At 40.0% G+C, this 14332-nt stretch overlaps 1 protein-coding gene across 1 annotated transcript in view; it reads left to right on the top strand.

Moving 5' to 3' along the window:
* The first annotated feature begins 30 nt into the window (after window positions 1–30).
* The window catches only part of ALPK2 (alpha kinase 2), a 37172-nt gene continuing 22870 nt past the window's right edge, over window positions 31–14332 (top strand). The window contains exons 1-2 of the mRNA XM_015848180.2: window positions 31–671; window positions 10157–11843. Coding sequence (XP_015703666.1) covers window positions 10479–11843 — 1365 coding nt within the window. The 5' untranslated portion in view covers window positions 31–671; window positions 10157–10478. The remainder of the gene's footprint in view (window positions 672–10156; window positions 11844–14332) is intronic.

Below are 14332 nucleotides of genomic sequence, written 5' to 3'. Positions count from 1 at the left end.
AGCCCAGATCCTCATGTGTTCTTCATGTGGCATCACCTTTTTCACTTCACAGTTCATTTAGGTACGCGCTGGATAATCACTGCCTTTGAGAGTTGTGAATTGTTGGGTGATTTTTGTGTGTGTGTGTGTATTAATTTTAAAAGTTTGTTGTTCACTCTGGCTCCCTCAGCCTATCTGCTGGGGAGAGCTGTTCATATTTTCTCAGCATTTTGCAGAATATTTGCTTGCTCAGCTTGAAACAAGTCAGAACTTTCAGCCATGCCTAGCAAAGAAGTTAAATACTCTGGGGCATGTGCTTTAAAAGTGAGCCCAGAGCCTTATTATGAAAACCTAAGGCCAACACTTCCTCTCTCCCAGGGCCACGAGGAAATGCTGGTCGCCCTCTGTGAAGCAGGATCTGCCCTCCTGGCTGCCAGCTCGAGCTCTGCCTCTGGCAGAGGTTTTCCCAGGAAGAGCCATCTGCTATGTGTAATGAAATAGTCTCTCCTAAAAGACAAACTGCAGTGACCAGACTCACTATGCTAAGGTCACGCTAGCAAAGCAACACTGAAGCTTTCGTCTAGCTTCTCAGCTCGGAAACAAAATGCTTGAACTGCGTGTCTTTTGCCTTGTAGCGCAGAGTCAAACTGCAGACCTGGTCGGCTGCTAAGACCCAAAGAGAGCACACAAGGGTAAGTGCATGTTTGTGGCTTGAGAGGTCAAATTGCTTGTAGTTTTAGGATGACTCGGTAACTTATTTCCACTGTGTGCAAATAGAAAAATTATTGCAGAAAATAGAAAACTGATTATAAAGTATAAATGAGTGAAGAGCAAGTTACCTTATTCCTAATACTCTACACAAATACAGTGATTTAGTATGAGCTGAGTTGGTTGGTTTGTTTTGCAGCACTTGGCTTTGATAACGTTTGATAACAAGTTGCATGTAAGTTTCTACTAAAGGTTTCTAAAATTACACTCTGGTGATATTTCCATTAAGTTTCAGCAAGGGAAACAGAATTGCAAAAGCCTTATATGAGGCAACTTCCTTCTCTGAGGAATGTGTAAGTGGTGCCGGGTGTCCACAAATAGGCATTTTATTCTTTCTCAATCCACACTGCATGGCCTGCTGCTCCTTAGTTAAGAATTTCCTCCTTTCCTCGAAAAAATCTGGTCTCTCAGTTGCATGCACAAATTGCTCATGCTGACAGTGTCAGATGCTTGACAAACGTTAAAAATAGATTAAGACAGATCAGTGTTAAGAGCTGTGCTGTGATTGCTTTTTTTAATTACTCTATATTAAGCTCTTCGTTAGGTATACGCAGAGTAGTTGCTTGTTCTTCTTGCCAAGGAATTATAGCTGTGGTGTTTTCTCTATACTATGGTGCTGTTTATAACAGGTAGTGCACTACTGTAAGAAGTTTTCAACACATCTCTGATGTCAGAAGGTAAAGAAGTGTGCTGTATCTCAGTGTATTTGCCAAGGGCACATTTTGCAGATGCCTGGTTTCTAAACAGCCAAAAGTTCATTGATGTTTTTTTTTCTCATCCAGAGCTTGTTAATACAATGGAGATGCAATAATTGGTTCAGGTTGTACGGTATTTTGCTAGTCTGATTTCTGACACTGTAGGTGTTTTGACAGGCGTGCTGCTCTAAATATTTGATTTAATCACGGTGTCTTGATGTATTTTTCAAAGGATAATATGATTATAGTTGTTATTTATATTTCAGCGTTAGAGATTCCAGGCAGAATTGAGTCAGAATTTCAGTAATATGAGATACAGAAACACACAGGGAACACAGTCATTGTAAACCGTTTTGTGCATGGTTCTCACTATTGCTCCATTGAATATTAGACTCAGCAGTGAGCAAACAGCTCTTTAAATGCTTACTAATATGCCAAGTTATAATTACACTTCAGAATTGCGGTTTTTGTCGTCTTGGAAATTTTAACTTATGAAATATGGCAACATTGAAGAATGTGGTCACAACCACAGCATTATTAGAAAGGAACAACTTTTTTTGGAAAGTGTTTTTATAGCTGTGTAGCCAAATCACTTTGGAAAGCTGCTGTCACCTGGGGGAAGGGGAAAGCGGATCAGGAATTTCATGTGGGTTTGACTCCATCAGCACTGATGGTTGCACTGAAAAATGACTCAGAAACATGCTGACATTGGTGAAGCTTAAGAGAAAAAATTAAGTGAAAGGTTTGATTTATGCTACATGAAAAGTTTTTAAAAAGAACTTGAGAGTAAGCTCGTGAATAGTGAAAAACATGCATGGCAAGCTTTTTGGAAAAGGAAGCTTCAATAAATAAGAAATTATTTTTTGTGAATTTCCCCACAGAAAATATATACCGTCAAATGAGAAAAAAATAATGCTAAATTGGAATGTAATGCCTGTTTCTAATGTAAATCTTTTCTTCAGCAGGAAAATTGGTGTTGTGTTTCCTTTTGTTTGTGAGGAGAAAATATGCCTAAATTTAGGGAATTTGCTACGAGGTAAAAAACCTCTGTTGGAGACAGCCTGGATGGGGAAGAGAAAAGCTGCATGTGTTCCTGCATGCAAAAGATTTGTCAGTCTGGGAACAGGCATGGATGGAATTTTGGGTGTTAGAGGAGCATTGTAGCTGTGCAAACTGCATACAGACAAGTTAAGACCTTTAATAAACTTTTCCAGGGAGAACGTAGAGTGAATTCTCATAGAATCATAGAATCACCAAGGTTGGAAAAGACCTCCAAAATCATCCAGTCCAACCACCCACCTACCACCAATATTTCCCACTAAACCATGTTCCTCAGTACAACATCTGAATGTTCCTTGAACACCTCCAGGAATGGTGACCTCACCACCTCCCTGGGCAGCCTGTGCCACTGCCTGACCACTCTTTCAGAGAAGAAATTTCTCCTAAGGTCCTACCTGAATCTCTCTTGACACAACGTGAAGCCATTCCCTCTTGTTCTATTGCTGGTTACATGGGAGAAGAGGCCAACCCCTGCCTCACTACAGCCTCCTTTCAGGTAGTTGTAGAGAGTGATGAGATCTCCCTTGAGCCTCTTCTTCTTCAGATTAAACTATCCCAGTTTCCTCACAATACTTGTGCTCCAGACCCTTCACAGCATCGTTTCCCTTCTCTGGAAACAGTCCCGGACCTGAATGTCTTTCTTGTAGTGAGGGGCATTAACCTTGAAACATGTCTGCATTTGAGCAAATGACTTGGATTTCAGAAATGCCTGGACAGCAGCTTGGGTGCTGTTTGTACAGTGCCATGATTGTGGAAAGGACATGTAAGGTGATTTGTTAGACTTGGCATGTGCTGTCTTTCTATCTCTGCAAACCAAGAGTCACAGTGATAAAATAGCAATCAACCCAAGAGTCATGGTCATAAAAGTGAAAGCTTTGTAAACAGTGACGTCTCATTTTATGTTGCTTTTGCTACTGCGATTTATTTGCTATACTGTAAGATACTACGGTAACTGTTTATGTTATTCCTTCATTTTTCACATTTGCATTCTAAGAATCACTGTGAGAGTGATATATGGCTTTTCATGCTTATTCTTAATACAGTTCAATCCAATTTGTTTACAAAAATATGTGTAAAGTCCCGATTCCCTGATTACCATAGGAATAAATAACTACACAAAAAAACCTTCTTGTGGCCATTTCCTCACCCCAAACTTTCCTGTTTGTGTCTAGATGAAAGTACCTTTGCTTTCCATAGTATTGCACACAGACTAAGAGCACAGCCAGGCTGGGACAGAACTCCTTTATGTCCCACATGCTTGTTCTGTGCCTGAGCCAAGCAGGCCGGATGCTGTGTCCTCCTTTCTTCTTTTATAAGATCCTACTGTCCTCACCAACTAGATTACTGATTGGATCTATATAGTATATGACCACTTCTAGTCATGATAAAGGAAGGTTTTTGTGGTTATTAATGGGATTTTTTGAAATTTTTTCACATTTATCTTCCATGAAGTCAGATTCTACCAGCCAGGTTTCTTTGTGATAAGCTACCTGTCAAAAGAACATCTTTAAAAAGGGATGGATGTATATGTATGTATAGTATGGAGAGGGAGCTGGTGGTGCACAATGTTTCACTGAATGGTCTTGGGGATTGTTTTTCAGATCCCAGACTTCAGCCTCTAGAGTGGAGGTAATATTAGAAAACTGCTGGCATTTGGGGAATTTGTTCTTTCAGCCCAAGCATCTCCAGATGAACAGTGAGGCAGATGAGTTACTGACTTTCTAAACATGATCTGTCTGATAGAGAAGTGTTAACAGAGTAGGCAAGCATGTATTGACATCTTTCTCACATCCTGGTATGTAAACAGGAGAAAGATTATGCTTCTTGTATATTCAAGACTGTCCTTATGCTCATTCAGGATAATGTAGATTCATTTTCCAGTCAGTGATGACATTCAGCCTACCAAAAAAGCCAAACAAAACAAAAAATCAACAAAGATCTCAGTCCTGGTAAGGAGGAAGCTCCCTCTGCTCCCCACATCTTCTGTCAGCCCTGACTGTGAAATGTACCTCTTTCATCAGATCTATCTGATTTAAGTTAGTTTTTGTAACATTAAGAGAAATAATGATGCTGAAAGTCATACCCAACACGTTTTGACTGGAATTCTGTAATTATTTCAGTCTTACATTTCATATATGGACCTCAGAATTCATCTATGAAGTTGTGTAGAATTAACATTCACTCATCAGAAGTAGTGTTACCAGCAGGAGTAGAATAGTGTCTATCCCCCTGTACTCAGCTGTGATGCTGCATCTCAATTACTAATTGCATTGCCTAGGAAGTGTATCTGCATGTCAAATCTCCTCATCATCTGCTTGCCAGGAATCTGTTTTAACACAGAACAGAATAAGAAAGGGTAGCAACACAGTGGGAAAAAGAAGTGAGAACCTGGAAATTTCAGAGATTTACTGAGAAAAGCTATGCAGAATTCCTTCCTTGAAATCAGCACAGGAAGTCTTGAAGAGCACAAATCTGTTCTGAACTGCACTGCCTGAATTGCTGGACTAAAACTGATGTGTCTGAGAGAGTTTCCACTTCACCTGTCATCAAGCTGTGCTCAAGTACCTCATCAGGACTCGGGACATTCATGGGCTGTGGCTTGAAAAGCATGCGCTTTACAAAAATAGGCATGAATACACCTCTAGTTTCCTTTTGATTTCAGCACTTTTACTTTTCATCATTTCAAGATTTCTCCTCTGTGTTGGCCAGTGGTTTAATGTTTTATTTTTCTGGAAACTGAAAACTGAGATTTTCATACTCTTGCTGATGCACAGAGCCTTCAAAAATACATCATGGGATTCTTGATTAACAAAGCGAGTTAAGGAGTACAGACCAAAAAATCAGTAGGAAATAATGATTCAACTGCAAATCTCATATTAGTCATGACAGTGTGCAATAAAAACCTACAAGCATGGTGTGGACTACATGTACTACATTTGTAGGCTTGTGCACAGAAATGCAATCAGATTTAATCCCTGACCAGTTAAGTGAAAGGGGTTCACCAGGTGCTGTGAAGCCCAGCAAGCATTGAGAATGGCAGCTAATATACTAAAGATACGGTCTAAGGACAAGCACTCATTATTTATTTAGCTAACCGCGTTTCTTGAATTATCAGGTATCCCAGACCCCGTGTCAACTTGGAATATGAAAGCCAAAATACCAGCTGGGGGAAGAGTATTTCTTAATGTGAGACAATTGAGGGTTGTCAGTTCTATTCCTTCCATATGTTGAGTTAAGATAACCCTGCGTGGGCTGGGATAGGTTCTTCTTTCCCAGCCCTTTGTGCTGGGTGGGCGTGAGGCTGGGGATCTGTAGGGTGCATGCAGCTGTACTCGTGTGGAGGTATTGATGTCCCTAGGCAATGCCCTTGTTGTCAGAGTGTGTTTGCATCAGTCATTGAACTGTGGTGCTGTGTGAGATACAGAAATGGACCAGGTGTCCATTGTGCATATGCAGAATGGTCCCTGGCACAAGGACTGGTGTCCTGAGATAAGACAGGAGGCAATCTGTGGGCATGGGCAGGTGCCCCTGAGTGATAGGATGGAGTAAGTGTGGGCAGTTGCTGAGATCAGATTACATGAAGAAAGGTAGAAAACAAGGGGAAAAACTTCAGGGAGATATCAGAGGGAGATTTTTTTCATTGACTCCAGAAGCAACAAAAAGGAAGAATCAAATTCTCTCCTAAATTTATAAAACACGAGATGTTTTTTTGTAGAAATACCCCTGTGAATTAAAACTACTTTGAAAGGATGAAATCACTTTTGCTAGTAATGAAGTAAAGTAGGAAAAGACTGTAATGCAGGAGAGGAAAATTAACTTCCACTATTTAACCAAGGTTTGTATACTCTTGTTGCTTGAAACAACTTTGCTTACACTTGAGCTAAGCCGACAGTCCCTTAGGAAACAATTAGGGGCAATTTTGTGTCCAAGACCATCTGCAAAATGGCTGATATTAAAAATAAAGGGCAGTTAAGACATCGTTCTTCTCATATTAAAGGGTAATTTTCCAAAAAAGGTATCTTTGTCTCAACTGGAATAAATAATCAAATATTTAAAACTAAAAAAAAAAAAAATTTCAAAACAAGGTTCAAATTGGAAAAGAAAGTCTATATCTACATGAAAATTAGATGGGAAAAAAATCATTTTTTAAAATTTAAAATTGGAATTTCAAACCAAATAAGTAAGTAAGTAAGTTTTTAAAAAACAGTATGGAATTGTAACAAGGTATCAATTTTAAATGAAAAAAGCTTTATTTTGTGTGTGTGTGTGAATAATTTATTTTGTTTTATTATGTTTTCCTTGGAGAAATGTTGACTACATGTTTTACTTGCTTTTGTACTTATTACCAGTCATTCTTTTGCTTAATGAGTTACTTTATTTTTATGGCCTGTTACTGCCATCTTACAGGTTTCTGTCAGCCCTGTTTGCCCTGAGTCCTGTCCAGCCGCAGGTTGCAGTTCCCGAGGTGCCATTTCCATGTTGGTGCTTGCATTTCCTTACGCTGGTTCCTAGGGCAGTAAGCTCAGTAGCATCCCTGCTGAGATGCAGAAAGAAACATGCCCAGCAGCTTGGCCCTAGGATCTCCAGGTTGCCACACAGAGACAACTGCCCTATGCTGGGTTCCCTCCTGTGTGCTTCATTTCTGTGGAGATTGCAGGTGGTTGTAAAGCACTGTGTAAGGCATGATCTGTATGCAGAGGAGATAAATCTGCTTGATGGGTGGAGGAAGGGGGAAGGGAAAGACAGCTTGTCCAGGTATAACCTCTCCTTTTCTCTACAACAGGTGGAAATGCAATGACAACTCATTAGAGAACCAAAACAAGAGCCTTCTTTCCATTTGCTCTTCAAACCTTAATTACATCCCCACAGCACTGCTTCTCTGTCTTCCTCTCATTACCATGTACCTAATTGTGCATAGTGTCATTGCTGTCCAGAACAAGACCTGAATCATGCAACTAGAGCACCCTTGTGCCTTAAGTACTATCTTGTCTTTCCACCAAAGATTCAAAGCCTGATTTATGAGGATTTGAGTTCATTTGCAGGTCATTAGCCATTTGCTGATGGTAAACTGTTATGATCTCCAGTTTGTCTTTCCTTGGTGAATTCTGTTTTGTCTTTTCTGTGACATGTTTTCTTGAAGAGCAGAGAGAGTATCGTACTAACAGTTCTTTTTACACTTTCTGTCTAAATTCAATAATTGAAATTAGAGTTATATCTAATACTATTTTCTCTCCAAATTAAAAAAAAGAAAAATAAATAATGTTTTCATCTTTGGTGGAAAAGCATAATTTATGGTCATTTTCCTCATGGAGCATTGTTTTCCCTTAATTTCCCTTGTTGGATCTGACAAAATGCACAGCAATCTAATATAATTTTCATATCAATAAATCTGACAGCTTTTTTTTCCCCTTAATGTCAAAATGCAGCTGAACTAAGATAATGATAACTGTGTAGTACAATTGCTTTGGTAAAAAGTATTCATGAGTCAATCTGCATTAAAAATCGTTGCCAAGGCTCTTTTCATCTGGGAAAATTACTTCTAAAATAATTTATACCCTCAAAAAGAAAAAAAGAAAAAGAAAAAAAAAGTGGAAAGGGGCATCTGGTCTTCAGAAAAGCAAAAAAATGAAAGCAGATTTGAAAGAATGCAACAGGGAACATTAGGCAAATGCATATTTAAGAGGCGATGCATGAGTGCTGGGGTTAGTTCATGGCCCTGTAATCAAGCAGATGATGGAAAGATAAATCTCTACTGCTCCTCTTTTCCTGTTAAATATCTGTATTTCTCAGAGTAGAAATAGAAAGCAAAGTGCAATCGGGGATCTGAAAGGTTGAAGATAATGTGATCCAATGCCTTTTTTTCTCCAGCCTCTGGTTGCACATGGTGCATAGACTGATGATCAAACACTGGCATGGAGCAAGTGTAGAGTCTTGTCCCAGAGCCCAGTCATCATATGCCCACATTATTTAAAACCACCACAATACACATGAATTGTTTTCTTCTTGCCATGTGAGGCAGGGAAGCCCCTGTTGCAATGGATCTTGAACCAGATTACTTCTTGGGCTCCAAGGCGGCATGCTGAGAGGACTCAACCTCAGCTGCCTGCCCCATGCCTCCATGGGGATCAGCAGAACCAGCTGTGTGGCTTCTCCTCCCCATCCCCCACCCCTACCTCTCCCTCTCCTTTCCCCTCAGAGGACAATATCCCATATCATTCCCTTTAACCTTCTTCTCATCCTGCTTTTTCCCTTCTAGGAGCTCTCTGGAAAAGGTGTCCTTGGCAGGGTTTCCTTGAAAGAAATGAAAATATACCCAGCCAGACTATGCTGTTTATGGGAGACAGATTCCAAGCAAGCCTCGTGAGCACCTTGCTCTTTGGCCATTAGCTCCCCTCGTATTTTCTTACTGACTTTGATGAGTGTGTGCAATGAGTTGTGGCACCTTGCAGCTGTGAGAGGCAGCAGGGAAAGGCCACAGTGGAAGTAGCTGGGAAGGAAAGGGAGATTGAGCAGAGGTGTCTTTATGCCATGTTGTCAGATGAGTGGAATGGCAGGGAGGGTTTTCCTGCTGTTCCTTCTGTCCTGCCAGTTCTGTGAACACAAACAGGACATTACCTTTCAGAATGTTTAGTTTGGCATCCTTCCTGAGATCAAATGGTTTACTCTGGTGGTAGAACTCCTGCACTGTGGAAAAGACTGTAGTGAAGAATTACACAGAATGCTTCCACCAGCATTTGAAGTATCTAAAATCTTATGATTTGAGAATCTTTTAAAAAATAAAATGTTGTTTGTTGGTTTGTTTGTTTTTACAAGAAAAGAGAGATGCTTGCATACTATTTTGTATTTAGTTATTTAGTTGATGGAAGATATTTGGTGTATTTCACCTTGTTTTTACCTAAGTTCTGTTTTGCCGTACCATTTTGCTACTGCACAACTGTCTGAAAGTAAGATTTAATCAGGAAATTGGAGCTGGCCAGCCTCGTTTCGTTACTCTCTCACCACACTAATGGCAAACTCAGAGCCACGGGATTGCTCTTAGCACAAGTAGCCCAATAAAACTGAACCAGACTGATTTTTACAGGTATCACTACAAACACATTTTAGAATTCAGAACCATAGAATCATCCAGATTGGAAAAGACCTTCAAAGTCGTCGAGCCTGACCATCAACCTGACCTACTGAGCCCCTTCACTAAATCACATTCTAAATGATACTTCCTTCCTACCTACTTCCTTTATATATATATGTATACACATATGTCTCTGATGCCAGTGTGACCATCAGAATAGCAGCTACCTGGTACCGTGGAAGCTGTGCTTGTGTCAATATTTGCATTGGTCTATATATTTCTGTTAGCATTTAGAAATGTCTAAATGACATGCACTAAAGCTTATTCTCTGCTGCTGTGTGTTTGTGCAGGCATGCTGAAGGATTTTGCTTCCTAGCACAAATCACTCTGGACAGCTGCAGCATCTCCCCTGCAAGTGGCTCTGCACATCTAACTGGATTATAGTTACTGCTGTTAATGTTTATCTTGGTTATTAGATCACGGTGACTCCTTTTCTGGAAATACTTGTGGCAGTTTACTGTCTGTTTGAAAATATGTGTACTTACTTTAAAAATAATTTTAACCTTTAGATTTCTCTTATTTGCAGGTGCACAGAGCAAGATGCCTCACTTTATTGGACAGTGTCTCAGAACTGTTTGACAGCTAGACTGACCTTCTGTTCAACTCTTGCTGAGTGGGAATGATGTACAAAAATCATAATTGCTTGCTGACCTAAATGACTATGAGGGAAACTTCAGGCTAAAATGAGCAGAACAAGGAACATTTTTCACTACCAAAGTGTTACACCTACGAGGGTGACCCCATGTTAATTTTAACAAATTCTGGCTCTTCAAAAATTAGTGTTTCATTACACAAGAAGCTCAAAAGTATTGTTCACATGTGAGGAATCCTGCAAACACTTGCATAACATGGAAGACAACATGGATATTAAAAACGTATTTAAAACGGAGGAAAATACTTGCTGTGTAAGGGATGTATCACAGAATGGTGATGACCTAACTAATTTTAACAGTATGGTCTGTGCCACTGCTGGAAAAGCTGAGAAAAATTGCAGCAGACAGGTGCATTCCCACCCTACAGATCCGTTCACTGATTGTACAGACAACTGTTGCCTTCACATGGAAGACTTTCTTTCTGGTCATTGTCTGGCAGACGTCCAGGCATGTGAAAAGATTGAGCTGGATAGATCTCAACCCAGGAATGCCCTGCTGAGTGAGTGGGACAGTCCCATAGTAAATCTCAATTATTTTGTAAAAGATGATCCTGAAAATTCTGATAGTATTGTGGAAATCTATCCAAGTGTAAGCGATGACTTTTGTGATGACGACCTTGAGTATTTAGAATGTTCAGATGTGCTGACGGTACGTGACAATGAAATCTGGGAAAAGAAATTACAGTTCTTATTAGAAAGCGATGATGAAGATGATTTAAAGCTGAGTAAGGATTGTGATGGGTGTGCTTACTTCCTCAGTGAAATGCCGTGCCTGCTTCAAGTGTCAGATAACACTACGCCTATGGATACCACCATTGGCCTCTGTGGTCATCACTCAAAATTCAAAGGAGTAAATGTAAGGAGAGACCCCTCTACTTACAGCCAGTCCACTCTGCAGACAGAGATGACTCTAACTGTTGGACACCACCGGGAGAAAACTACAGGTTTGAAAGACAAAGAGAACTGTAAAGTGCCAGTTGCACCTGCAGCCCTTGAAAATGACTACCTTAAAACGGAAGAAAATAGTAATGGAAGTGTCCGGTCAGCTGCAGATTTCTCACCAGATAAACCGCAGAATGGGGATAATGCACATGCGATGGCGGACTCCTCTGCTGGTGATGCAGGTGCTGCTTTGACAAATTTGACCTCAGAAACAATGACAGAAGGCAATGTGGATGCGGATTTGGTGGATGAAAGCTCACTGACACCAGAAGAAGAGAAAAGAAATCTGCTGGAAGAAAATGCGAGGCACGCTGTCTCTACCTTAACAGAAAGTCTAAGAAGAAACCTTTTAAAGTTGTTGAATCCTAAAGAGCTTTGCAGATATGTAAGTAATATAGGTCAGTCTTTTCAGACTGCAGCAGAAATTGAATCCAGTGCTTTGTTTCCAAGTCAGGAAGGTGTCCTTTCAACACAAATCTGCGAGGAGACGGAAAGCTTGCAAATGCAGGCTGGTTTGTGTCATACAGAAGAGGCAGATAAAGGCTCTCGTTGGGAACAGAAAAGGACTTGGGGCTTGTCTGAGCAAAATCAGATGCCATCTGAAAATGTCTCACCCACGGTAAGTAAAGTGTTTATCATTTGATAGAAAGAGCTGTTCTACTGATTTGAATGGTTTTCATTCCCGTTTGTCACAAAATAATGCAAATTTAAATTACTTTGAAAGATACTATTCATGCACTTCTGAATGACAGCTACGTCTGGGAAGGAAATCTGGTTTTGAAAAAGGCCCAAATAAACCATAAGCTGTTCTAATTATAGAGTGAGACTGATAATAGTAAGAGGCACTAATGGGACTCTGGACAGCTGGATAGGGAAATCTGATATTTTGGCTATCGCACAGGTCTTATCAAAGCAATGTTTCTTTCAGCCAGAAAGTTTCTCACATCTCTTTTGTGAGCAGAGAACAGCTTGATTTACTTCAGTTTATATTCAAAGAACAAAATTGTCTCCATTTATGGTGCTGGAAGCCATAAACAAATCGACATAGGTTTACTCTGAATTTATACCAAGGAGGGGAATTTAATCCAGAGGATTAACAGTATGGAGATAAACTGAGCTCTGCTTTTTGAAAGTAAAGCAATGAAAGGTTTAGACATTCCAGTGGAAATACAAAAAGCAATAACATATCAGGCCTCTAAATTGATGATCTTCAAGGACAATACATATTTTATGTTGTTGGTAGGAAACTGATGTGGGAAATCAGCACACTGACTGTACTGTACTGGTACGGTGCTCCACCAACTTTCCTAAGCAGGAGAATTGGGTCATACTTTTTATTTCAGGTAGTAAAGTCTGCAGATATATATTTATGAGTATTTAACCATAAATATTCTCACTTTACTGATTTTAAAGTAAATATCCAAGTGCACACACACACACACAAAATAGTTTTAACAAATAAACACAAGTTTTTCCCAGTTCCACAGCTCTGCCTCATTTATATTCATTGAGTAATAACGTCTCCCAGCTGACATTCAGAGATTGACTATAATCTGGCCACTGGAGTGTCTTAAGCAATAAAAAATCACTGAATCCTTAAGCCTGAAAAGCATCTGTAAGTTTCTCTGTTTTTATGGTATATAAAATTCCCATCACATTTTAGTAGCACGCAATGTACTTATGATAGAGAACAGTCCCCTACTGAAACTGACTTACTAATAATTTTCTGAAGTTATGTGTTGCTGTGGTTTGCTCAAGGCATTTTCTTTTTTTTTTTTTTTTTTTTTTTTTCCAACTGCAGTACAATAACTTAAATACCAGAACTAACAAAGAGCAGCTTACACTGATTGACAGAGTGGATTCTTTGGGCATCCATAACTTAAACTCTGTAATAGTTAAAAATTAAATAGGACAGAGATGTCTGCACAGATAGGGGTTATGTATTACCACAACTCCAAATCTGGGTTTTAAACAAATGAGAATGAAGATTAAATTTAGAGGTAAATTTCAAACTGAGTGATTCTGAGAAGGAACCAAAGAATCTATCCCATCTAGAATCTACTGTCCAGGACACAAGAAATAGGTGAGCAGCTGGACACAAGGAATAGGTGGGCAGCTTCTCACAGTACCCATATAGAAAGTCAGAAACTCCTCAGCAATCTGCTACTGTAACCTAAGAAAGGCTTAGGAGAATCATCCTCCTATTGCGGCACAGAGGTTTGTGTAGAAGTACACTGTTGCAATAGCTGGAGCTTAGTGTTTGAGACAGCTCTGCCAGAGATATTTTGTAGGAAAAAACACTGGTAACCACTTATGAAAAGTTTTATGTTTTCCTTCTGTCAGTGATGAATCAGATCTGCTTAGAGCTACATAGCAGCCACAGAACCACAGCACTAATTACTCAAGGATTTACACTTCCTTTCTTTCCCATTCCCCTCGATGCCAAGCAGCCCTAACTGGAACAACCTTTGCAGTTTGTCTTGTGCAGTAACTGCTGTCCTGGGTGACCTCCTACCATTAGACCAACAAGGTGGGAAGCTCCTGACTCTTCTCATGCCCTCGTGGCCTGGTGCCAGGTGAAACTCTGTGTTTATTAAATGCTGCTGAGCAACTTAATAATACATCTTAAAAACCAACTGCATGAGCTGTATGATATTACATACAAGACAGCCTGCAGAGTTTTCATTCAAGATGCCATCCCTACCTAGTATTCAGCCATTACCCTCAGCATGAGATTCTCCTGGATTTCAGAGCCTGCATCCTCTGGCTCATTGAATGTCAGTAATTTTTGTAGACTCATAGAATCATGAAGGTTGGAAGAGATAATTGGATAAAAATCCAACCACCCATCTCCAATATTTCCCACCAAACCATATCTTTAAGTGCTACATCTATCCTTTCCTTAAACATCTCCCGGGATGCTGACTCCACCACCTCCCTAAGCAATATGTTCCAGAGCCTGACCTCTCTTTCTGAGAAGAAATTCTTCCTAATATTCTCAGTGCAACAAGAGGCCATTTTCCTCTCGTCCTGTTGCTATTACCTGGGAGAAGAGGCCAACACTCATCTCACAACAACCTCCTTTCAGGGAGTTGGAGAGGGCAACAA

Source organism: Coturnix japonica, chromosome Z, assembly GCF_001577835.2.
Source record: "Coturnix japonica isolate 7356 chromosome Z, Coturnix japonica 2.1, whole genome shotgun sequence".
In the NCBI taxonomy this organism is placed as follows: domain Eukaryota; kingdom Metazoa; phylum Chordata; class Aves; order Galliformes; family Phasianidae; genus Coturnix; species Coturnix japonica.
The sequence above is the reverse complement of the archived record's forward strand: the minus strand, read 5'-3'. Positions and strand labels throughout refer to the sequence as shown.